This window comes from Mustela putorius, unplaced genomic scaffold (genome assembly GCF_011764305.1).
Source record: "Mustela putorius furo isolate JIRA1106 unplaced genomic scaffold, ASM1176430v1.1 tig00003834_pilon_pilon_pilon, whole genome shotgun sequence".
NCBI lineage: Eukaryota > Metazoa > Chordata > Mammalia > Carnivora > Mustelidae > Mustela > Mustela putorius.
This window is the reverse complement of record NW_025421987.1, coordinates 12,977,705-13,001,800: the sequence shown is the minus strand read 5'-3', so window position 1 is coordinate 13,001,800 and position 24,096 is coordinate 12,977,705. Positions and strand designations below refer to the sequence as shown.

At 34.0% G+C, this 24,096-nt stretch overlaps 1 protein-coding gene across 1 annotated transcript in view; it reads left to right on the top strand.

Moving 5' to 3' along the window:
* The window catches only part of GBE1 (1,4-alpha-glucan branching enzyme 1), a 270,697-nt gene that overhangs the window by 187,426 nt on the left and 59,175 nt on the right, over positions 1 to 24,096 (top strand). Inside the window, exons 9-12 of the mRNA XM_004770826.3 lie at positions 340 to 467; positions 4,936 to 5,034; positions 10,358 to 10,468; positions 14,797 to 14,968. Coding sequence (XP_004770883.1) covers positions 340 to 467; positions 4,936 to 5,034; positions 10,358 to 10,468; positions 14,797 to 14,968 — 510 coding nt within the window. The remainder of the gene's footprint in view (positions 1 to 339; positions 468 to 4,935; positions 5,035 to 10,357; positions 10,469 to 14,796; positions 14,969 to 24,096) is intronic.

Genomic DNA, 24,096 nt, shown 5'->3' with positions numbered 1-24,096 from the left:
TCTAGAATTTGGTGTCATTTCTCTCTCTCTCTCTCTTTTTTTTTTTTTTTGATTTAAAGTTATGTTAAAATTAGTTTTTTCAATTAAAGTGCTTTCTTTGTTTGCTTTTGAAAAATGAAAATTAAATTTCAGGATTATCTGAATTCCAAATATTTACCATGGAGTACCTTACTAAAATAGAACATATATTTGCTAATGATAATATTACATGGCATTGAAGCCCATTACACTTTGCTATGGAAACAAAACTGATCTCAATAAACTAATTGGTGGGGGCATTTGTGCTAAGAAGCCTTGCACATTAACATAATGTATCTATATTGATTTTCTGTTCTCTAGGTCAAGGTTTTTCAGGTGATTACCATGAATATTTTGGACTTCAAGTAGATGAAGATGCCTTGATTTATCTCATGTTGGCAAATCATTTGATTCACACATTGTATCCAGATTCTATAACAGTAGCTGAGGTAAAGCCATAATGATCTCTACCCTCTGACCCCCTTTAATATAGAACATTTTGTCAGCATACAATATTTGAATGATTAATCTCATGTTGTCAGTAATTGTATAACTGAAATGATACCCTGACTATAGTGCAGCTATCTGGTGTGGGTGGAACATTATTTGGAATACAGTGTTTTCTTATTAGGAGATAGTATGCACTAATTACTTGTCATCCTTCCATTGTTACAAAAGAAAATGCCAGTGGTTAGAAAGTAAAATATCCTAATCAGTGGACAGGTCCTTCCGCCCTGAGACCTTCAACAGAGAAAAGAAATGAATATTAATGCGTGTCTGTTTATTTATTTATTTTTTTCCTTTTCTGGTTTAATCATTAGAGATGGCATGGATCACTGCCTGCAAGCTTCTCTGAAGTCTCTCTTGTTCTGATGCGATTACCTTCCTTGTTTACGTTATTGCTCTTGGATTGCCAAATGTTCACTAGTTATTCATGATTACTGAAGGTTCATGATTAACTGTCCCAAAGCTGCGCTGTAATGATATAATTCGGTATATGCATAATTGAGAATTCCCCTCTTGGTGATAAATGTGATAAATTAAGAAGTTTGTTAAATGTTTATGCTAATTTAGATTTAGTTCTAAAATCCCACTGGTTTTCTGAGTCCTCTTACAAGAAATTATTATTAAAATTGAATTTACTATGTTAGAACTGTTCTGTACAAAGCGTAGTAGTTGGCATATGAAAATAGCAAGAATATCGTTAAAAGAGTCAGAGTTCAGGTGTATTTGCACACCGTTGGCATTTAGTTCATGGGAATGAGATGCAGTAGTGACAGTCCCCTTTCTGTGGTATTTATTATTTGTATAGACTTTTTGTATCCATCTTTTCTCAAAACTGAATCTTCAACTAGATGGAATGATTGCCTTGTTTATCTTTGAATAGAAAACAGTTCCTTTCTTTAGACATTTTGTCTTCTAAATAGTCTAGGAACAGAGCAATGGACCCTAAATTTCTGGAATAAATTCTTATGCAGATTTTTTTAAAAACAATTATAATAACATTTTGATAAACCTGTATTATTTTTTACTATCTACCTGACTACATTTGGTCCTATTTTACAAATCTTGCTAATACCTGTGCTAATCAGTTTATGTACTGAGTATCTTTTAATGTCAGAGTGTATTTTAAACTTTTATTTTGTCTTTCATATGAGTTTATCTGTCAAACATCAAAAAATGTTGTCAGTTATATTTATGACAATTCAAAGCAGAGGCAGTATAAATGAAAAGTTACTACAAACAATTAATGACAGTATAAATCAGAAGTGGGTACTGGAAAAAAAGAAGCAATTATTTAATACATGAAACTTAAAATTGTTCCATTGATCTTTCCATTCATTTCAGGTAAAATACTTTCATCATCTAGGGAGCCCTTGTCTGATTATCAGTGTTTCTACCAATGAAACTTGGAGACTTTAGGCTACTTTATATTACTTGGTTTTAGATTTTTTTTAACAAGATGTGTCTTCAATTTATTCTACTTAAATTGAAAACTACTTCAATTTCAGTACATCACTTTTCTGTCTAGTGGGAGTCTCTTCAAAATGTGAAATTGATCCTCATGAACTTTTTTTTTTTACGAAAGGAATGTGGTATAACAAATAAATAATATAATTTATATAAAGTCCTATTGTAGAAATTTAAATTTATTTACAATGACAGTTACTAAAATTGAAGACTTTTTTTTCCCTAGAATGTGTCTACCATTTCCCATGGTTCTCTTTGCTATATTAATTAAAAGTATTTTTCTGTTGAGGTTTTCTCCTCCTTTTGGAATAGTCATAAGATATCCTTAGATATTAAAAAATAAAACTGCTTCAACTTTATTTGGAATACGTGGTCATTTTTATGTGCTATGTTGGTAGGTATTGACTTTTTTATACTTGAAGTATATTTATTTTAGCAGCCTTTATGTTTACCTATGACTATCCTTCTTCAGATTTTAAGAGGATAATCATTAACTCCTTTCTTTCAAAAAAAGAGCTACAAATATCTTATATGCCTTAATGGAGTAGCTTATTCAGATTTAGGAGTCAAGGCCAATCAGTGTCCAAATATTTTTCTTAGCATATTCTATTTCCTAACAAAGTATTTCCTAAAACTACCTTTAGAACAAATATAGAATGCACCTTAGTGTTTCTTGAGAAAAATTACCTTGATCATTAATACCAGCCTATCACCAGCCCAGGAAAACTCAGTCTCATGGAAACTCTTCTGGGGAAGGCATTTTGTCTACAAGTCCAGTGCCTAATACAAGTGCCTAGAATTTAATGCATATTCAGCTGATGTTTATAAGGAACAGAACTAAATACCCACCCTGATAGTGAAAATATGACCTATTACAAGATATAACTTGTTTTCATTTTTTTTCTGTTACACATTCATACTTTTTACTTTTTTGTCTGAGTTTGTTATAAACTATGAAGTATGATGTAGAAATAGGATATTGACAAATATCTCATTTTCTTACAGATACATTCCACTATGCAATATAGTTAACTGTATCTCTCTTTCATTAGAAAACAATTAAAAAAATTGTTTTAGAATTCTGAAGAGATCATATGTTTCTTTTTTACCAGTCTTTCTGTGTGAAGAGTTTCAGGATGGTGGTATAAATGAAGAAGCATTTGAGTTAAGTTTCAGAGAGCTCAGAGTATGTGATAGAACATAGAAGAGTTTGTAACAAGCACAGGGAAGAGTAAATATTTCAAAGTGAATGATGTATTTAGTACTTGAAATATAATAGTAGAAATCGTGGTGGAAAGCTATAGGTCTTTCCATTGGGCTTTCTGTGTGGTTTAGTTAACAATTATAAGAACTGCTTCACATTATCATTTACTGATAAGTGTGTATATGTTTATTTAGGTTTCAGTTTATAAATCCTGAAGGCCAAATATTATGTCTTATTTACCTTTGAATTCCTGACATCACCTTTATTCATTCACTCATAAAATTGTATTGAGCTCCTGCTTTATGCCAGATGCTCTTGTCCTACTCTGAATTTGTGGTGTCTATCAGTGAACCACAACAACAGCAACAACCACAAGACCCTTGTCCCATGGATTGTACATTCTAACAGAGAGGAAGGAGGCAAATAATCAAATAGGAAATTATACTGTCCATACTTAAAGTACGATTGTTGAATTGAATCTTTCGCTACAAAATTTGAGGTTTTGGTAATTGGCTATTGGAAGCTATGGATGGGCAGTGTTAGGGCACTGTCTCAAAAGATGTTACTTTAGAGGGAGCCTGGGTGGCTCAGTTGGTTAAGCACCCAACTCTTGATTTCGGCTCAGGTCATGATCTCGGGGTCGTGAGATCCAGCCCTGTGTTGAGCTGCATGCTCAGGGGAGTTTGCTTCTTTCTCTCTGTCCCCCAACTTGTGTTCTTGCTCTTCCTCTCTCTAAAATAAATAAACCGATCTTTAAAGAAAAAGAGGTTAATTTGGCAGCAATTAGAGTGAAGGGAAACTGGAGATGGGGAATTCCATTTGGAAGCATAATGGTCTAAGCAAGGAGTTATGAAGATTAAATAAGACGGTGGCTGTAGAAATGGAGCAAGAGAAAAGGATTTCTTTGAAAGATATTGTAGAGTTAGAATTGCTAATATGTGGCTCATATTGCTAATATGTGGTTCACAGTTGCTGTTATAATATATTTCGCTACGTCTGGGTCCTCGTACCATCTTTTTTTTTTTCCTTGTTTATTCAATTATCAGTAATCTAGGAGTGGCATGACAGAGAAGGAAGATACTCTGTGGAAGGGCCTGACATTTGAGTCCTGACTCTACTGTTGAGAACTGTATCTTTAGAGATTCCTTCACCTGAGTGAGCTTCAGTTTCTGTATCTTCTAGATGAAGAGAATCCATCAGATAACCTTAAGACCCATTTCAAGTGTTGCTGACTATAGTGAAAGCCATCATATTGCTTCATTCTTAATGTACTAAGTCGTCTTTCTATCTCATCAGAAGCTAGGTGCTCCCAGAATGCCCTCCATGACAGGACTGTATGCAAACAGAATAAGTATAACAGATACATGCCACATGGATTTTTGTGTTTGATGAAAGCAATAGCAAAGTGTTCATATATTAGCTCAAAAGTAAGTCTAAGAAACTATGTTTTAGCAGTAATCGTCTTATTTTTTTGTGTGTTCACTTTGTGATACTAAGGAGAAGAAAAAAAATTCGCCTCTTGAGATTGAAGTTGTCTTGCTTTGAAAAGCATTACACAAAAGGTTAGTGGGAAATGAGATATACTGTCAGAGTTGTAACTACTTTTACTTGGAGTGCCAGAACACTCCAAAAATATGTGCTCCCATTTACTGTTTTTATTTATTAGCCCAGAATTTACTGTATAAAAAAAATACTCAGAATCTGACAATGTGAATTGATAATGCTGATATATTTTATTTCAGGACGTATCAGGCATGCCTGCTCTCTGTTCTCCGATTTCCCAGGGAGGGGTTGGCTTTGACTATCGATTAGCCATGGCAATTCCAGATAAATGGATCCAGGTAAGATTTCATGCAATTTTTTCCCGTGTAAATCCTATGTATTATGTTGATTTATTTATTATTTCTTTCATTTATTTCTTAATTTGTGGTCATTAGTTAAAATATTATAATTATTATAATTGAAGTATTAACTTTTCTCATTAGCATGTTGATTCTTGTGCTTTTTAATAAGATACTTCACAGACTTCTAAAAATTCTAGTTTATTCATACTTGAGTTATTCAGACAAGAGGAAGATATTAATATAATGTTAGCTGTGTATTTGGAATTTTACATTATCCAGTTTTATGAAACTTCAGAGCTCTATATTTAAAACACATTAAATGTCATCAAGGCATCCATTTCTGCTTCCAGATCATCAGCGTAGAAGTAACTCCTTAATTCCCGAGACTTGCTTCATAGCATGTTTTTTCCTCAACAGATTTGGATTTATCCATTCCTTTATTTAACATTTAGAAATCCTTACCATGTGTCAAGCACTGGGGATGAATAACTGTACATGACACCTTGCACATAATTAATATAATTTTATTAAATTTAATGACATTTTAGTACCTTGGATTATATTTTGTTTTATTTAACATTTGTCTAAAAGACCAATGTTCTTTTATGTAGACTTAGATTTGACCTATAGCATTTCTGAGTGTCTATGTCCAAAAGCATAGGCTTAATAAGTGTAAGAAGTCAGCTCTGTCTCGAAAAATCATAGCCTTCTGATAAACCCTTTGGTACAGAGGTGAACTGGTGCCTTTACATCACAGTGATAGACCCACTGAACTTTGGATGGAAAAACCATGGAGCCCACTCTGAAGGAAGTGGGTATTGTAATCCTGTAATCCTTAACTTTCGTTCCTGTGCCCCTAGGCAATTTGTGCAGTGCACAGCTGTGACATTAAATCTTTACCAACATAATTTCTGCTTCTCCATTTATAATGATTCCTTAGACATTGTCAAGTTAAAAAAGCAAATGTTTTCTAGAGATGACTCAGAAATCAAAGAAACAAGTATGTATTCTAGCTTCAGCACCTGGGAAAGTTGCTTTATATCTGTCATTTTATAAAAATACTGTTACCTTCAGTTTTCTCACTTTGGTGTAAGGGTCTTTAACATTTGGTTTAAGGGTCTTTACCACCATTTTTAAGGATTTCTAATCTTCCACACAAACTTCCCTCACGAGTGCAAATCTTCCTTTTTTCACCTCCTACTGGAAAGCCTTCACCAGTTTTTGTGCGGATTCAAGAATATTTCAAGGTGTATAGAAACCTAGAATTATAGCCCACAGTGGGATATTTCCTTTTCTGAACAATGATGACTGCTTTAAAAGAAAGAATTAATTTACCTTATGAAAAATAAGGTAATGCTCAAGGTACTATCCTAGTCAGTACCTCATAAGAATGGAAAAATATATTGTCCTGTGTTTAGAATATGACCACTGTGTCTTCTTAGATCATGAATTCTCTAAAGGCAAATGTCATCTTCTGTTTTATGTAATTATTTAAAAATCTTTGCATCACCAAAGTGGTTAGTAAGACAAGAGACAGTTAAAATAATATTTTATAAAACTCAGTGATTTACCCTACTTATGTAATTTGTGCATTTAAAAAGATAATTCCATTAATGACTACTGTTTCCCCAATTGTCAGTAAAGCATACAAGAGTATTAATCCAAATGGTAGCTTTACTCAGAATGTATGTGGTATTCGTCATGATCTACCCAGAGGGTCTAAGTTATATTAGAATGCTAGATTTCATTCATATTTTTGTTGTTCAAAAGCAAATTATTTACCACTTTCTACTTCTGTTAGTTCAAAGTTAGTAGTTTGGAATATCATATTTAATCACTTACTGAACAAACATTTTCCAATGTAAAATATGGCAGATTTGCAGCATCTCTTTTCATTTTATTTGGTCGTTTTTGTTACCTACCTACCTTTTATCACTTTTTTTTAAAGTATTTATTTATTTATTTAACGGAGATCACACGTAGGCAGAGAGACAGGCAGAGAGAGGAGGGAGCAGGCTCCCTGCTGAGCAGAGAACCCAATTCGGGGCTCAATCCCAGGACCCTAGGATCATCACCTGAGCCGAAAGCAGAGGCTTTAACTCACTGAGCCACCCAGGCGCCCCCCTTTTATCACCTTTTTATATTAAATTGATGTAAGTATTTAGTTGAATTCATTCATTTATACATTAATTGCACCAAATATTTTAAGTACCTTATATTTTTTTATTATATAAAGTTCCTCAATTAAACTTTTTGTATGAAGATAATTGCAGATTCCCATGCAGTTTTAAGAACAGTTGTAATGCAGTGAGATCTGGTGCAGTCTAAACCAGTGTTCCCCAGTGGTAACGTCTTGCAAAGTTAGAGTACATTCTCACAGCTAGGATACTGACATTCGATGTAGTTAAGGTACAGAATATTCCATCACATAAAGTTCTTTCATGTTGTCCCAATCACTTTTTAACCTGTGGCACCCACTAATCTGATCTCCATTTCTGTAATTTTCTTTTCATTTCAAGAATGTGATATAACTGAAATCATATACTATGTCATCTCTTGAGATTGCCATTTTTCACTCAGCGGAATTCCCTGGAGATTCATATAGATTCATTTCATATAGATTCTCTGGTTGCATGTATCAGTAGTTTATTCCTTTTTTTTTCTTTTTTTTCCTGAATGGTATTTCAGGGTATGGATATACCATGGTTTGCTTAGTCATATACCCATTATAGATGTCAATATTGTTTCTAGTTTGGGGCTATTATAAATAAAGCTGCTTTAAACATGTGTGTGCAGATTTTGTGTGGCCATAAATTTTAATTTATCTAATATAAATGCACAAAAGTGCAGTTATTGGATCATATAGTAGTTGGATATTTATTTGAGGAATTGGATATTTAATTTTTTAAAGAAACTGCCAGACTTGTCCAGAGCAACTGTACCATTTACATTCCCACCAGCAATGTTGCAAAGATCCAGTTTCTGCATATTCTTGCACCTATTTTAGTCATTCTGTAATAGGTATGTAGTGATATCTAACTATGGTTTTAAAATTTGCATTTCCTTAGTGGCTTATGATGATGAACATCTTTTCATGTTTTTATTTGCCTTCTCTGTATCCTCCTTGATGAAATGTCTATTCATATCTTTTGGCCATTTTCTAATTGGATCATTTGTTTGCTGTGGAATTTTGAGAGTTCTTTATATAATTTAAATTAAACTCTTCTATTATATATATGGTTGGTTTTCTCCCAGTCTGCTGCTTCTCATTTTATCCTATTCATGTGAACTTTGACAGAGCAAAAGTTCTTTGTCTATATTAAATTTGATAAAATCCAATTTATCATTGTTTTCTGACAGAGACCTTTCTGGTGTCGAGTCTAATATTTTCTGTCAAACATTTTATACTTTTATATTTAAGTCCATGGTCCATTTTTAATTAATTTTTGTGCAATTAATATTTAAAACTTAGTTTCTTAGTTCAAGTTTCTTTTCCTTCCTTCTTTCTTTCTTTCTGCTGATTTTCGACTTTTCCAGCATTATTTGTTGAAAAGTCTATTCTTCCATAGAATTTTCTTTGCACATTATTCAAAAATCAAGTGGGCATATTTGTGTGGGTCTGTACTTTAGTGCCAGATTGTTGCTGTATCTAATTACCACAAAAGTGTCTTAAAACAACACAACTTTATTGTTATGTAGTTCTCATAGTTCTGTAGGTCACAAATCTAAAATGGGTCTTACTAGACTAAAATTAAGGCCTTGACAAGGCCTCCTTTATTCTGGAGGCTCTAGTTCCCTTGCCTTTTCTGAAGGCTTCTAGGTTTTGGAAAGCCACCTATACTCCTTGGCTTGTGGCCCCTTCTTCCATCTCCAAACCCAACAAGGTAGCATCTTCAGATTTCTCTCTTACTCTGACAACTCAGGAGAACTGACAACTCCCCTTTTTGAGAAAGATCCCTATAATTACATTGGACCCATCCAAGTTATTCAGGATAATCTTTCCATTTCAATGTATTTAACTTTATCATATCTCTAAAGTCCTTTTGCATGTAAGACACCATGTTCACAGGCTCTGGGCATTAGGATGTGAACATCTTTGGGTCGTCACTATTCTGCCTAACACAATCTGCTGTCTGGTGTCTTAACGATTCACACTGAAATTATGAGAGACGGCTAAGCACATCTGAATTCCATAGGCCAAAAATCAACAAAGGAAGATTCAAGGAGGCCTGAACCCCATGTCTTGTACCAGAATTTGCCCTAGTTTTGCATTAGTTGCTGTGTAAAAAATGACCACAAATCTAATTTCTCAGTTGCTATTTATGGTTTCTTCAGAGGACATCCATCCTATTCCAAGGTCCCACCCCCACTTGAGGTAAAGGATTGCACAGAGATCTGAATATGGAGGAACAGGAATCATGGGGACCATCTTAGAATGCTGCCTATCAGAGTGCAATTGACACTTTGGACAGAAGAATGAATGCATGCTCAAAGAATCTACTGAGTAGAAGAAAGAGGCTATTTTTAGGAATAACTTCCAAGAGCACCAGCTTTATAGGCTAGACAGAGGAACAGACACTGCAGGATGCTGGAAAACAAAACAATCAAGAGTTTCACACTGGTAGGCTGAGAAGGAAAGTGCTTCACGGGAAGGGATAGAGTCAGCACTCTCAACATGTACAAGAAATACTTGCCTGAGAAAGAGAAATTATTACCTAAGAGACAGTCATCCACAATCTTGGCAAGGTCATTTGCATCAAAAGGGAGAAGAAGCCAGACGTAGACTGAGTGATAACTAAAGTGGAGAAAGAAATATGTGGTCTGTAAAGATGGTAATTATTTCATTATAATTAACCTTTAAACTTTGAAGTAACAGGTTTGTTTTTTTTTTTTAGTTATCATTTTTTTAAAGAATGGAACAAAGCATTATTCCTCCTAAAATTTTCTTTATTCAACCTAAAAATGTAGCAAGTATATCTCTTCTTGTGAAAGTGACAGAAAGATATGTGCACAATAACACTTCACTGTGGTCTTAATCAAGAGGTAGCAGAGGAAAAAAAAGGTTGAAAAAAAATCCTAAAATGTAATATCACATCATCTGCACAAAGGCCAATGCACACACCCCCACATACCACATCAGCGTCATTTGGTCAGTCTGTATAAAAGCTGTGATTTTAGTAAAAGTTTAACCAAAGATACTTTGCGGCACGGTTACCCTTGTATCTATATGTCAAGGATTGATATGATGGATGTCCTCAGATAGTGACTTAAGGTAAGAACAGTAATGGTTTATTCAAATTATTTTCTCTCTTGCATTTAGCTACTTAAAGAGTTTAAAGATGAAGATTGGAATATGGGCAATATTGTGTACACACTCACAAACAGACGCTACCTGGAAAAGTGCATTGCTTATGCAGAGAGCCATGATCAGGTAAATGAAATTAATGTGTATAAATTAATTGTGTCTCTCTCTGTATTTATTAACATATCTAATACAAACATCTTAATACAAATTTCTATAGTTTAATACAGTTCATATAACTTGTATCTATCTTTACGTCAAAACTCATACTTGAAAAACATTTTTAAAATTATTTTGCAAATCTGTAAATTCCAGCTTCAAAATGCAGTACTATTTTTACTCTGCCAAACTGTAATTAAAAATTGAAAATGACACTTGCAAGTGTTCTCTTACATGTTTTCCTTTGTTGTAACAAGAGAAATGTTGGTGCTGATCCAGGTTAATTTTAATTTCCATTTTAGATATCCTTCTAGAGGGTTTCTTTTATGCCTTCTGACAAGCTTTCATCATTCCCATACCCCTGACCCCCACCCCCTAATCACTCAAATCTCTTGCTAAGTAATCACCCTGACCCCTGTTTGGTTAGGTTTGGCCCTTCCTTTCTAATGTAACCTGAGGTATTTTCCAAAGAGCAGAGTTCATTTCATCAACACAGATCTTTTGATTGAATCTTCTCATTCAAGGCCACTCATATTCTGGCCTAAGGCACAGTTTCCACTTTCATTCTCTGCTCAACTCTCCAAGCATTTTACTCTTCAGTATGATTACATTCCTACCCATTCCTGAATAGGTCAATCTTGTTCCAATCTTGCAGTTTCCCCCACACACCAGCAAATGTCTAGAGCACCTGGGAAGCTTCTATAAAGTCCTACGACCCTGCCTCAGATATCATATTCTCCCTCAAGACCTCATCTAGCTGTATAGGGGGAAATAGTTCCCTCATCCTCCTTCCTTTCCTCACATTTGGGCAGAACATTTGTTTCTATTACCTTTAGATTTCCAGCCTTAGCACTGTGACTGCTCCTAGTGGTTGTTCAATAAGCCTAAGTAAATGCAGGAACAAAGGCCATTTAGTTTTTTAAATCCCTATTAATCCTCATAAGCATAAGCAACAAAAAATATGCTCTTCATACATTAAAAAGGAGAGAATAGAAATTTTTAAAATTGTTTGCATGGGGCTCCTGGGTGACTCACTCAGTTAAGCGTCTGACTCTTGATTTCAGCTCAGGTCATGATCAGGGTCCTGAGATCAAGCCCCACATCTGGCTCTGTGCTCAGCATGGAGTCTGCTTGAGAGTCTCTCTCTCCCTCTCTCTGCTCCATCCCTGACTCACATTGTTTCTCTCCTCTCTCCCTAAAATGAATAAATAAATAAAATCTTTAAAAAAAAGAAATTATTTGTAGTATGTTTATGAAGAAAATTGAAGCTCAAACAATAAGTCTGTTATTTTTGCAGAAATTGACCATTTAAGGTAGAGAAGTACATTTTCAGGTGTCCTCTTTAGTTAGTAAGAAAGTGTAAGTAGACCAGAGGTTAGCTACTAAGGCCCATGGACCAAGTTCTGCCTGCTGCCTGTTTTTGTAAAGGTAATTGGACACAGCCATATTTAACTGCGTATGTATTATCTGTGGCTGCCTTTGAGCCAAAATGGCAGATTTAAGTAGTGGAAACTGAGAAAGTGGCCCACAATGCCTAAAATATATACTGGGTAGCCTTTACAGAAAGTTTTCTAACTCAGATATAAACCTATATTAAATTTCTTATCTTCCAAATCAGGGCGCAGCTTTCTTTTCAACTTAAATTGGCCATAAAGCAGATCAACTAAATACCTACAAAAAATGAGACCCAAAAGCTAAAAAAATCAAAAATGGATAATTTGAATTTAAGTATGGAGGAACTCTTACCAAATACATAAAAATATGAAAACTAAAATACTTGTATAATTTCTTTACATTGCACATTTCTAGCAATTATAATAGATTTTGAGCTCTCTAGATATGTTTACTTCTATATAAATGAATAAAAGAATAAATGAATTGATTAAACAAATTGAAAATGAAACAGATTATTTTCATATTTTTATCCCAAAATGTATAGAAAATTATAGACTTATCAAGAATTATTTCATATTTTAAGATTTAGGTAATTTTGCCTTTTATTACCAATTGTCAGAGTGTATATAAAGATTCAGGTTTCCTAGTTCTTTCTAAAAGCAAAAACACAGTGCCTGGTTGGCTTAGTGGTTAAGCATCTGCCTTCGGCTCAGGTCATGATCCCAGGTCCTGGGATGGAGCCCCACGTCAGGCTCCCTGCTCAGCGGGGAACCTGCTCCTCCCTCTTTCCCAACTCGTGCTGTCTCTCTCTCTCCATCTCTTTCTCTCAAATAAATAAATAAAATCTTGTAAAAAAAGCAAAAATACATTGACTCTTAAATCTGATGAAATTATAAAGATGTATGTTTATAATGAATAATACAGAAAAATATGCATCAGGGTAGAAATCTAAGCAGAAGTTACAAAAATAATTTTAATAGAATCATAGATTGAAGAAATAAACACAGTTATAGGTAAGTGTATAATTAAACAATTCCAAACAAGGGAAAAGGACAGATAGTTTAAGAACATTATTGCTGAGTCACCTGGGTGGCTGAGTCTGTGAAGCATCTGCCTTCGGCTCAGGTCATGATCCTAGACTCCTGGGATCAAGCCCCGCAACGGGCTCCCTGCTGAGTGGAGAGTGTGCTTCTGCCTCTGCCTGCCTCTCCCCCTGCTTGTGTTCTCTCACTCTCTCTCTGTCAAATAAAAAAAAAAATTTAGAAAAGGAAAAAGGAAAAGAACCAGTACTGCCTAGTAGCTATTTAACAAGTATATATACATTGTCTTCAAACTTTTTTAACAATGTAGCTTATTATTGAATCTCGTTATATAGCACCAAAGTTACATGTCGGATTGAAGCTGCATTGTATTGGTGCAAGTTATTAGTCCATTAGGGCTGCCATAACAGAATTCCACAGACAGGGTGGTCTACACAACAGGAATTTATTTCTCATAATTCTGGAGGTTGGTAGTCCAAGATTAAGGTGTCAGCAGGTTCATTTTCTCCTGAAGCCCCTTCCTTAGGCTTGTAAAAGGCCATCCTCTTCCTGTTCTCACATTGTCTTTTTTTGTGCACAGTCATTCCTAATCTCTCTCCTCTTCTTCATATAAGGACTCCACTCCTACTAGGTTATAGCCTCACTCTCAGTCAGTCTCAATTACATCTGCCCTCTCTTTAAATATAACCACACTGGAGGTTAAAACTTCAACATGAATTTGGGGAGGGCACAGTTCAGTTCATAACTGCACACATTCACTTTATAAGTTTAGATTTAAAATATTTATCTATAAGTCGGAGAACAAAGAGTCAACTTTGATAAAGAGAAATAGTTTGACTGCAAGTAATATAGATGACAATTACCATCTAATCAAACTCTGAAAATTCTTATGCCAGGAACCATATTCTGAGCTAATTCTTTCTTGGTCCTTAAAAATAAGGACAAAACCCACAGAATGAGTAGATATTCTTCTAACAGCATTTTAAAAAGTCATTTTAATCAAAATCGCTTAGAGATTATAACACATTTGTAAGGAAAAATATTTTTTTCTAAAAATGAAAATTATTATAATACGGTAAGGAGGTTATGGTTTTATCTCATATATGCTTCACTATCTATTATTTTTTGTCAATGAAAAATATTTTGCATTAGTTAGCCATTTGTTAACCATAAATAGTTCAGATTGTTAAGAAGCCTCCCTTCTGCTACTCAGGATGTTTCGGAATTACCTGACCTATTTATCAACTGTTATGTTTTCATATAAAAACAAACTAATTTTAGATTAGATGTCAAATTGAAGGAGAAAGCAAATTTTAGATTTTAAGGAAAAGCTGTCAACCCTCTGCTGATGGGGACAAGGGTCCATTTTACTATATTTATGTACATATTTTATATATATAAATACATATACATAAATATAAATACATATACATATAAATGATTTTTAAGATAGTCTTCTATTCTTTCAAAACAAACAAAGTCATGGTAATGCAAACTATTTTAAAAATTTATTTCGTATTCTCAACATTATAATAAATATTTATTCCAGTTTTCAGAGAACATGAAGCATCAGCTCAGGTATAAGAAATATGCAGGTGGCTTATGCTGAGTTTTCACCAAGCTCTTTAAAAATAAAAATCCGTCCTGAAATAGATGGTGTTGATCTCTGACCAGCTCACCTCATTTTACCCATTCACCTTCTGCATAGAAAGCAACTATTAGAAAACACATGAAATTAATACTAATTCAAACACCTCTCCTACATTGTTTCCCATCCCGTGTAATCATGTGTTATTCTGGTATACATCACAAGTGCTTAGTACTTATACTTTGCATTTATCTCAGTGACTTTTATTTCCATAGGCACTCGTTGGAGATAAGACACTGGCATTTTGGCTGATGGATGCTGAAATGTATACCAACATGAGTGTTCTGACCCCGTTTACTCCAGTTATCGATCGTGGAATACAGCTTCATAAAATGATTCGACTCATTACTCATGCCCTCGGTGGGGAAGGCTATCTCAACTTTATGGGTAAGTATGAATTGAACACATACCCCATCTATGTTCAGAATGTTAACTAATATTACATATGACATAAATCATCTAGAATAGTTTGAATTACTGCTCAGATTTAAAACAGAAGATTACAACTTTGTTTCTTTCATACACTGTCATCTATAAACTGCACAAATTAAATTACTATGATATCATTGTTATACTAATGTATGGTGCAAGAGTAGTCTAATAGCTGTCATCTTAGTTAATTTTTTTGTCAACAAGTGGGATGAGCTATTTTTAAAACTTATAATTATTCTGAATTTAAACATTGGAGTTTACTTTATTATTTTAGTGCTTGCACATTAAACATAAGAAAGATAAAATTGTCATGCCATAACATATCAAGCTAAGTTTATTGGTTTTTGAGGTAATTGTATATCAGTATGTTTATATTATAAATGTGAAAAACCAAGGCAAAGGATATTGTAATAGACTATATATATATATATATATATATATATATATTTTTTTTTTTTTTTAAGAGGAAAACTATGGGGGTGCCTGGATGGCTCAGTGGGTTAAGGCTCTGCTTTCTGCTCAGGTCATCATCTCAGAGTCCTGCTGGGCTCTCTCCTCAGCGGGAAGCCTACTTCTCCCTCTCTCTCTGCCTGCCTCTCTACCAACTTGTGCTCTCTCTCTCTCTCTTTGTGAAATAAATAAATAAAATCTTTTTAAAAAAATAGGAAAACTATGAATAGTCAAAGGTCTTTATTATCCGAAGGATCTTGAATAATGAAATACAGAAGTCAACTAATAATATTTTCTGTTCTATTTGGTCTAAAACTGTTATTTGAGCATTTGAGTTTTAGATTTCACCAGTTTTCACACTAGAGAGAGATAGAAAGGCTGGGAAGTATATATGAAAGGCTGACTTATTTTTCTATAGTAAAAACCTTAGAGTTTCAAATTAATTCATTTCTATCTGGAAGTTTTTTTAAGGAACCTCAGATTGGACTTTTAAAAGTCTCTGTAGATAAATAAGTAAGTAAGTAAGTAAGTATCTCTGTTACTTGCTAACAAGGTTAGGAAGCCCAGCCATATAAACTATACACCATATTTCACCTGTATGGCCTGTACCTTTGGGTGTGTTCCTCTCAAAACAAATTTTGATCAACAAAATCTGTTAATATTCCTGAGTTGTCCAGAAGTGACCTTCCCAAGGAGGGAGACTGTACTCAGCCAGTCAGGTCACAGGCCAGGTTCCCTGAGTGGACTTTGTAGTTGTTAAATTCATAAATAAAAGTTGGCCTCAGTTCTTTAAAAGCAACTGGTCCTCCCTGACCCAATAAATATTGTTCACAAATATAGCTTTTCCAGTAAGGCCTTATTTGTACAATCAGTTTATTCGATTATATCCTAATAAAAAGATAGGGTCTATGAACCTATATAAATATGTCACCATGTAAAGTAAGAAGAAGTGGGGGTTTAGTGAGAGATTTTTTTTTAAATCTTTTATTTCATTTACAAATGCAGTTCATGAAGTTATTACAGTTGAAGATCACTTAAAAAAACAAACAAACAAACAACAGATTGCACTTCTGTTTATGTGTGGAAACTATAACAGTTTTCCAAACAGAGAACCAAAATAAAACCTCCGAGTTCCTGCAGTCAGTCCTATGTCATTAATTAAAACACACTGCATTCAAAATTCTAGTGATCTTGGAGCACCTGGCTGGCCCAGTGAGTAGAGCATGCAACTCTTGTTTCTCAGGGTCGTGAGTTTAAGCCCCACCCTGGGCATGGAGCCTACTTAAAAAAAAAAAAAAAAAAAAATTACTAAAAAGAAAAAAAAAATCCTTAAAAAAAAGAATTCTAGTAATCTTGACTCAATTTACTGCTTTAGTCTGGACGTTGTGTAGGCAACGTCAATTTAGAAGCCTATAACTAATGAATGGAGAGGATGGGTAGTTCGAACTACGTAATAAAGTCCTTTCCCTGGGACTGTCATCCTTTGTTGAAGACAGTTCTAGCCTATAGCACGTAACAGAACCTGCAGGCAAGCATCAGACTATCAATACATGACAGAGATTTAACAGCTCTAGTTAAATATTGATAATTTTTAAATAAGAAAAGTCTGATGCAAATTCATGCTAAGAATTATTTCCTGAGTCTTGGTATATATTCCATGAGGGTAAAAATGGGTCATGGACAGCTAGGATATTAACAAATCTCAGTAGCTTCATAAACTTTTTGAAGTATTTATATTAATAGTCAACTGCATATATTCTACCTAGGGCAAGCTGAGCATCTCTTCTGTTTTGGAAACTCTTCCCATAGTAACAACAAATAGTAACAATAAATAAACATAATTATTTCTAACTTATCTATAAGGTCTATAAAGTGAATATATTTGTGGTATCAAATATAACCTTGAGATTATTTTTTGCTATAGGACTAAGAGAGCTTTGAAGTTCTATTCTGTCCTTAAAACAAATGGCTCCTAATGCTTAACACCAGTATTAACACCTTTTTTTTTTTAATTTCCTCTGTCTTATTATCTAAGTCTTAGCATTTCTCTACAGGTATTAAAATCAGTAATCTCCAAATAGCTCTAAAATTTCTGATTATTGGTGTTGTTTTATGAAGTTTAATATTTCCCTGTGAGCTATCATGACTTTATATATATTTTTTTCTATTTCCTGATCATGTCACTGTCCTGCCTAATGGCTTCAATGACTAGTGTCCTCCAGCTGACCTGTAAGTCTCACATTAATGGTCTCCTGTGGGTCTCCGTGTTGATCGCTCTGCTCCAGCCAAGCAAGCCTTCTTTCAGTTCATTGAATGTACTAACCTCCTTCCATTCTGAGCTCTATACATTTACAGTTCTCTTTTCTCTGAATCATTCCACTCAAACACACCCTCCCATACCTGAGCAAATCCTTCATCTGCAAATCTCATTTCCTTGGGGAAGCTTTTCCTAAATCCTCATGCTATGCTAGTTTTCCCTGTTATACATTTTTATATTACCCTATACTTACCTTTCAGGGCACTTAACAAAATTACATTTAAAAAACTATTAAATATATTACTCTTTTGGTAAATTTAAGACTCAGTGAAAATAGGGGCCATCTGTATCTTAGTCACTATTATATATCCAGGAACTAGTAGCAACTGGCACAATATCTAGCACATCACAAGGCTTTCACTTTTTCTAAAAAAAGGATATCAGGTAGATGTATATGTATGTAATAAATAGTTAAATAAATAAATATATACTTATATTTATAAAAAATACAACCTTGTAATATTTTTAGCAGTAGTTCATTAGCTGTAATCACCAGGTATAGTTATAAGCAGAGTAATTTTTTTTCAAGTGGTATGTAAGAAATTAATATTTAAAAAGATCAATTTAGGAAATTTTTTGAGATTGACTGAAGAGCAACATGGTTGTTTGTTCACGTTTTAGGCATTTTTAAACTTGTTCACTTTTTGGAATTTTATTTTATTTTGGAATTTTATTTTTATTTTTATTTAGTAGAAGAAGAAGTTAAGAGAAGAAAACACATTCGTATAGTTTATTAAAACATGTTTACATACATTCATTAGGCACTTAGATATGTGTTCTATTCATAACAAATTATTAGGATCAACACTAATTTCCTCAGAATGATGCCAGTTTGGCTGTTTTGTTTTGTTTTGCTTATTTTTTGTCTTATATTGTCCTAATTTTGAATTTCAAGAATTTTTTTTCTCTCTGATTAAAGGAGAGGAATATTTGCTGTGAATTTTTTATTTGCTAGACTATTTTAACTGGCTATGAATAAATACATTTATATTTCTTATTCTTCTATCATGTAATCATCTGAAAGAATCAAATACAGTAGAGGGGAGCAGGGATGGCTAAATTATGTTTATATTTTTATCATTGATCATAAGAGAGTTAAAATAATAAATATGAACGAAAGTAAATTTATATTAACATGGCATTCTGTATTTTCTAAAGCACTTTCATATGCATCATCTAACTTAATCTTCACTTTTTTTTTTTTTAATATCATGTCTTCGTTTAAAAGAAACCTTGGGAAAAAGTTAGAGGTGTACTAAGGTATGGTAGGTCAATGTCCCAAGTCACATTTTGCCAAAACTGCAACTCGCGAAGGTAAAGGGGCATGGGTAATGTTGTACAGCTAGAAAATACTGCAGCTGGTTGGTGGTCTTTTCCTTCTGATTTCCAATTTGAGAAAATTAAAAAAAAATTTTTTTATATCAATATGTAGATTAGCCACCACAGTATAATTAATGAATATCTTTTAGGAAAAGGTAGAGCAAAGCGATTAAAAATACACTCTGAGGGGAAATCCAAGAGTTCTAGCTGCGTGACTTGGCTGGGATGCATTCCTTCTGGGCCTTCGTTTGCTCAGGGATAAAATGAAGTACCACCTGCCACAGGGGACCGTTTTGAGGGTGAAGTGATTTAATATGGATGCAAGACTCAGAATATTGCTAGGCACATAGCTCGTTATTAACTTTTATTTAAATTAAGTTAGTTGAATTAAAATTAAAATTATGGTTAACTTTTTAATATTGTTAATTATTCCATTAAATAAATAGGTCCTGGATACTGTTGTTCCTGTTCCATCTAAGAGTATTTCTTCAGAATCTTGCCTAATGGTACAATGCTTAAACTAAAAATGTCTTAAAATGTTTCATTCATTTCCTCTTTAAAACATGAGTAAATGCAATAATTCTTTGTTAGAAATCAAGGAACATTTTCCAAGTTGATATATGGGGTAAATTAAACCGTATCTGTAGTAAGTCTAAGAGTAAATATTAATTCTTTTGTTTTTAATTCATAGTGACATTTACTGAATGTTACTGCCAAAACAGCTTACTTAGCTTTCATGTATGAAGGAGTCTGAGGGTTACCTCAGCTAGTTTTCATTTCTAGAATGACTTCTAGGATATATATTGATCGGTTAACATTTATTATGTATCTACTATATGGTATCTGTGTATTGGTCTTTGCGGGCAGTAGATAAAACTTAATGTTTTTCCGGCATACCTGTACAGAGAATTCCTATATACACAGAAACAGAGATAAAGAAGGCAGATTGATTTAAAGTAAGTTCAATTCTAAAAGTTAGTAAATTTGAGATACATATCAATTTAAACTACTAATTTAACATGCATAACACATTCTAGAATGTGTTTTAACACAATTTGTAAAATTCCTTCATGCTCCAGACATTTATATGAATCCACTGTGTACCAAGCATTGCTAAGTGGCAGATATTCTTAGGTGAAAAATAGTTCTTGCCCTCAAGGTCTCAGAACCCAAAAGGGATTACAGACAAGTAAGCAGACAATTATCTTTATACTAGTGCATGCACTAGATACAGTGATAGAGATAAGCAGAAAATGTCATATAAATATGTAGGAAACTGGGTTAGGACATTGTTGGTGGAACTTTTAAGCAACTTCAGTTAGACAGATGTAGAATAGAAAGGCACAAGGAGGCCTTGCTATGAAATCAAAGTCAAGTAGGAATAAGACTGATGTACTGGAGTGAGATTGAAGTCATTTGGAAATATTAGACTTCAAATAAATTAAAAAATTGGGTCTATGGTAATGAATTTAGTGATCATTCCTTGATTAGAAAGTTAAATGAAAAAATGTGGTTGTTGGGGTTCCTGGTTGGCTCTGTCAGTTAAGAATCTGCTTTCAGCTCAGGTCATGATGTAAGGGTCCTGGGATCAAATCCTGAATCAGGCTCCCTGCTCCACCCTCTCCCTCTGCCTGCCTAGCCCCTGCTAGTGCTCTCGCTCTCTCTCTCTCTCTCTCTGTCAAATACATAGGTAAAATCTTAAAAAAAAAAAAAAAAGTGGTTAGCATCACTTTAAAGTATCATGAATTCTTCAGTAAGAAAGACCCAGTGTTGATGACTGAATGGCTTTGTGGTTTACTTTTTTTCTGTATTTATAATGTAATTAAATGAATACATATTAGAAAAAGAAGACATAGGATCATTGATAATCTATGGGGATATGTCTTGCTACCCTTTGTAACCACTGGCTATTTAAGAATATTTAATAGATGGCTAAAAATAAATATAAAATAAAAAATATCTGCCATACACATAGGATATCCTCACTAAATATATGTTAATAACATGTAAATAAAATCCTAAAGCCATTCAGAGGAGAAGAAAATGAGGATAGGGATATATTTTGTCCAGGTTTCCAGTAGCTATTTGCTTATATTGGAAGTACTACTGTTTCCTAATCCAGTTCATCTGAAGTGGAGGGAGTAGTCACATGACCTCATCATGTGACTCATCAGGAACTGCTATAAAGGGGTGTGGTCAGGCAAGCAGGTGGGCTACTATGCCCAGTGATCACAGTACTAGGAACGAAGTCAATAGTGATACAGGGTTCCCCCCTGTAGGTTCTGCTTTCTGCGGTTTCAGTTTACCGCCCAGTCAACTTCCATCTGGACACCAATGATCCTCTTTCTGACCTATCCTCAGAATCAGGAGTAGCCTAAGGCTTTGTCACATTGGCTAAATGAGTCACCTCACCTCTTGTAGGCATTTTATCATCTCACACCATCATAGGAGGAAAAAGGGTGAGCACAATACAATAATAATAATAATTATAATAATAATAAAATACAATAACAATACAATGCAATACAATACAATAAGACTTATGGAGAGAAAGAGAGAGAAAGAGAGGGAGAGAAACACTTTTACATTAACTTTTATTAGGTATATTGTTAGAACTGTTCTATTTTATCATTATTGTTGTTAATCTCTTACCATACCTAATTTGTGATTTAAAATTTATCATTAGTTTGTGTGTATGTATATATGTGTGTGTGTGTATGTATAGAAAAAATATAGTATACGTAGGGTTTGGGACTATCTGTGCTTTCAGGCATCCACTGGGGTTCTTGGAGAATATCCCCACAGATAAGAGAAGACTACTACAGTATTTTTATTAAAGACTGTTTAGAATTCTACAAAGAGAGAAGAAACAATATATTTCACTAATTTTAAATATAAATGTATATAAACGTTTTGCAGTATCAAGTAGAGTATAAATTAAAATCACCATTAAGCTAAGCACATATCTTGCAGATTTAAAATACTGGCAGACAAAGCGGAATGGGTTTTAAGAATCAGGTATCCAAACAAAATGAAGAAAATTTAATCATAATTTTGAAAATGAAATATCATTTAATCGTTCTTTAAATATAAGTTTCAAAAATAAACTGCACTAGGGGCGCCTGGGTGGCTCAGTGGGTTAAGCCGCTGCCTTCGGCTCAGGTCATGATCTTGGGGTCCTGGGATCGAGTCCCGCATCGGGCTCTCTGCTCAGCGGGGAGCCTGCTTCCCTCTCTCTCTCTGCCTGCCTCTCCATCTACTTGTGATTTCTCTCTGTCAAATAAATACATAAAATCTTTAAAAATAAATAAATAAAATAAACTGCACTAAAATGTTGCCATCCCTGAGTTTCAGGTTGAATTTTGTGCAAAATGTGGCTTTTCAGAGGGCTCTTTGTAACCCTGTTCCAGACTAGGCAATGGTATGGAGAAAGTTACACCAAACAATTAACCCCAAATAATTTTCTTCACTTTCAGGTACTCGGGTTTCTTACCTCATAACATTAAGAAAATGTTTTTCAATAACTTTTTGGGTTTTGGTGGGGAGGAGTTCTTTTTATTAAAAGCTTGCTGCCAGTTTTGTTTCAAAGGAAGTTGTTTTGTTTTCCCCTCTGATTTGACTTCATCTACTTGAGTTTTATCATATATAGATAGAGATTCAAATACAGAGTGAATGCATCACTTTCAGTACTGTCATGTTCATACTCCACTTGTTCAGAAAGCCTTTGAACTAAAGTAAGAATTATTCTTGCAACAGAAGCCTTGCTTCCTCGGTTGTCATTTTCTTCTTCGTCTTGGGGATAGTGTTATAGAAGAACACTTTCTAAATGAGTACACCTTCATTCAATTTGAAATATTAATGCTGCATATAACTCTCTGGGTGTATCTCAAAACATAAATGATTCAAGTTTCTCATTTAAAAAATACTGAACTAGCAGAGTTAAATCAACAAAACTGGTAACGTTTCACTAATATATTGTAGCACAATAGTCTAGAAAACTGAAAACTCATGTCATAATCATAAAACACATATTCCCCATGACATCAGATGTTAATACATAAACTGAAATGTCAGAAATAATCTGGAATCAGTGGGACTCACTGATTCATTTGCTCATTCATTCATTCATTCAAATTAAACTCATTGTTTCCATGTCAATTTCTGGATACAGGTATAGGTTGGTTGTAAGTGGAGTTATTTGAAGGCAAAGAAGCTCAGGTTTGATAGTTTCATACTCTCAAGTGAGGTCATCATCTGCAAGCAGAGGCAATAACTAATGTTTGAGAAAAAAGTAGAAGCATGAAATAGATCACTCCAGGTATGAAAATACTAGGGAGCCATAGTAAGATATCTAGGTAATATTGAATGATCTTCTCAGAATTGTAATCAAGACTGTAAATTAAATAAGCCTGTGGTTGTGTGACTTTTTTTCTAGGAGGCATGGCTTATCAAAAGTAAGAATTTTATCAGGCATCTGTCAAAAAGAGGGACAAGTTTTGAAAAGTATTAGGAAAAAACCTCCTATAATAAAGAACCAATAAATCACTGGTTCTTAAAATTGCACATTGTAATAACCTGTGGAGTTTTAAAAAAAAATATTAGAAATTGTGATTGCATTAGTGTTGGTGATAGCTTGGGCTTTGGAATTTTTTAAAGATTCTCAGGGGGTTCTTAAGGCTAGGAAGGAAAGAGAATTCCAAGACAATGTAAAAGATACAGGAAAGTTCTCTGGTCATGGAACAGAAATCATAGAAGGCACAAGAGGAAGAGGTAGGGGGAAGAGAAAGACAGATGGGACACATTCTTGTGTATCATGGGTGCAAACTGTGAATGAATGACCAGAAGGCTAGACTTGGACTTCCTAGAAGCAAACAGAGCAAGCAGGATTGGGGATGCTCTTGGAGTTTTCCAAGTTGGTTGGTATCGAGAAGCTTTTTCAGATGTATTTTTATCAATACATAAAATTTAAACCAGCAGTCTTTTCTACTTGTCTTAT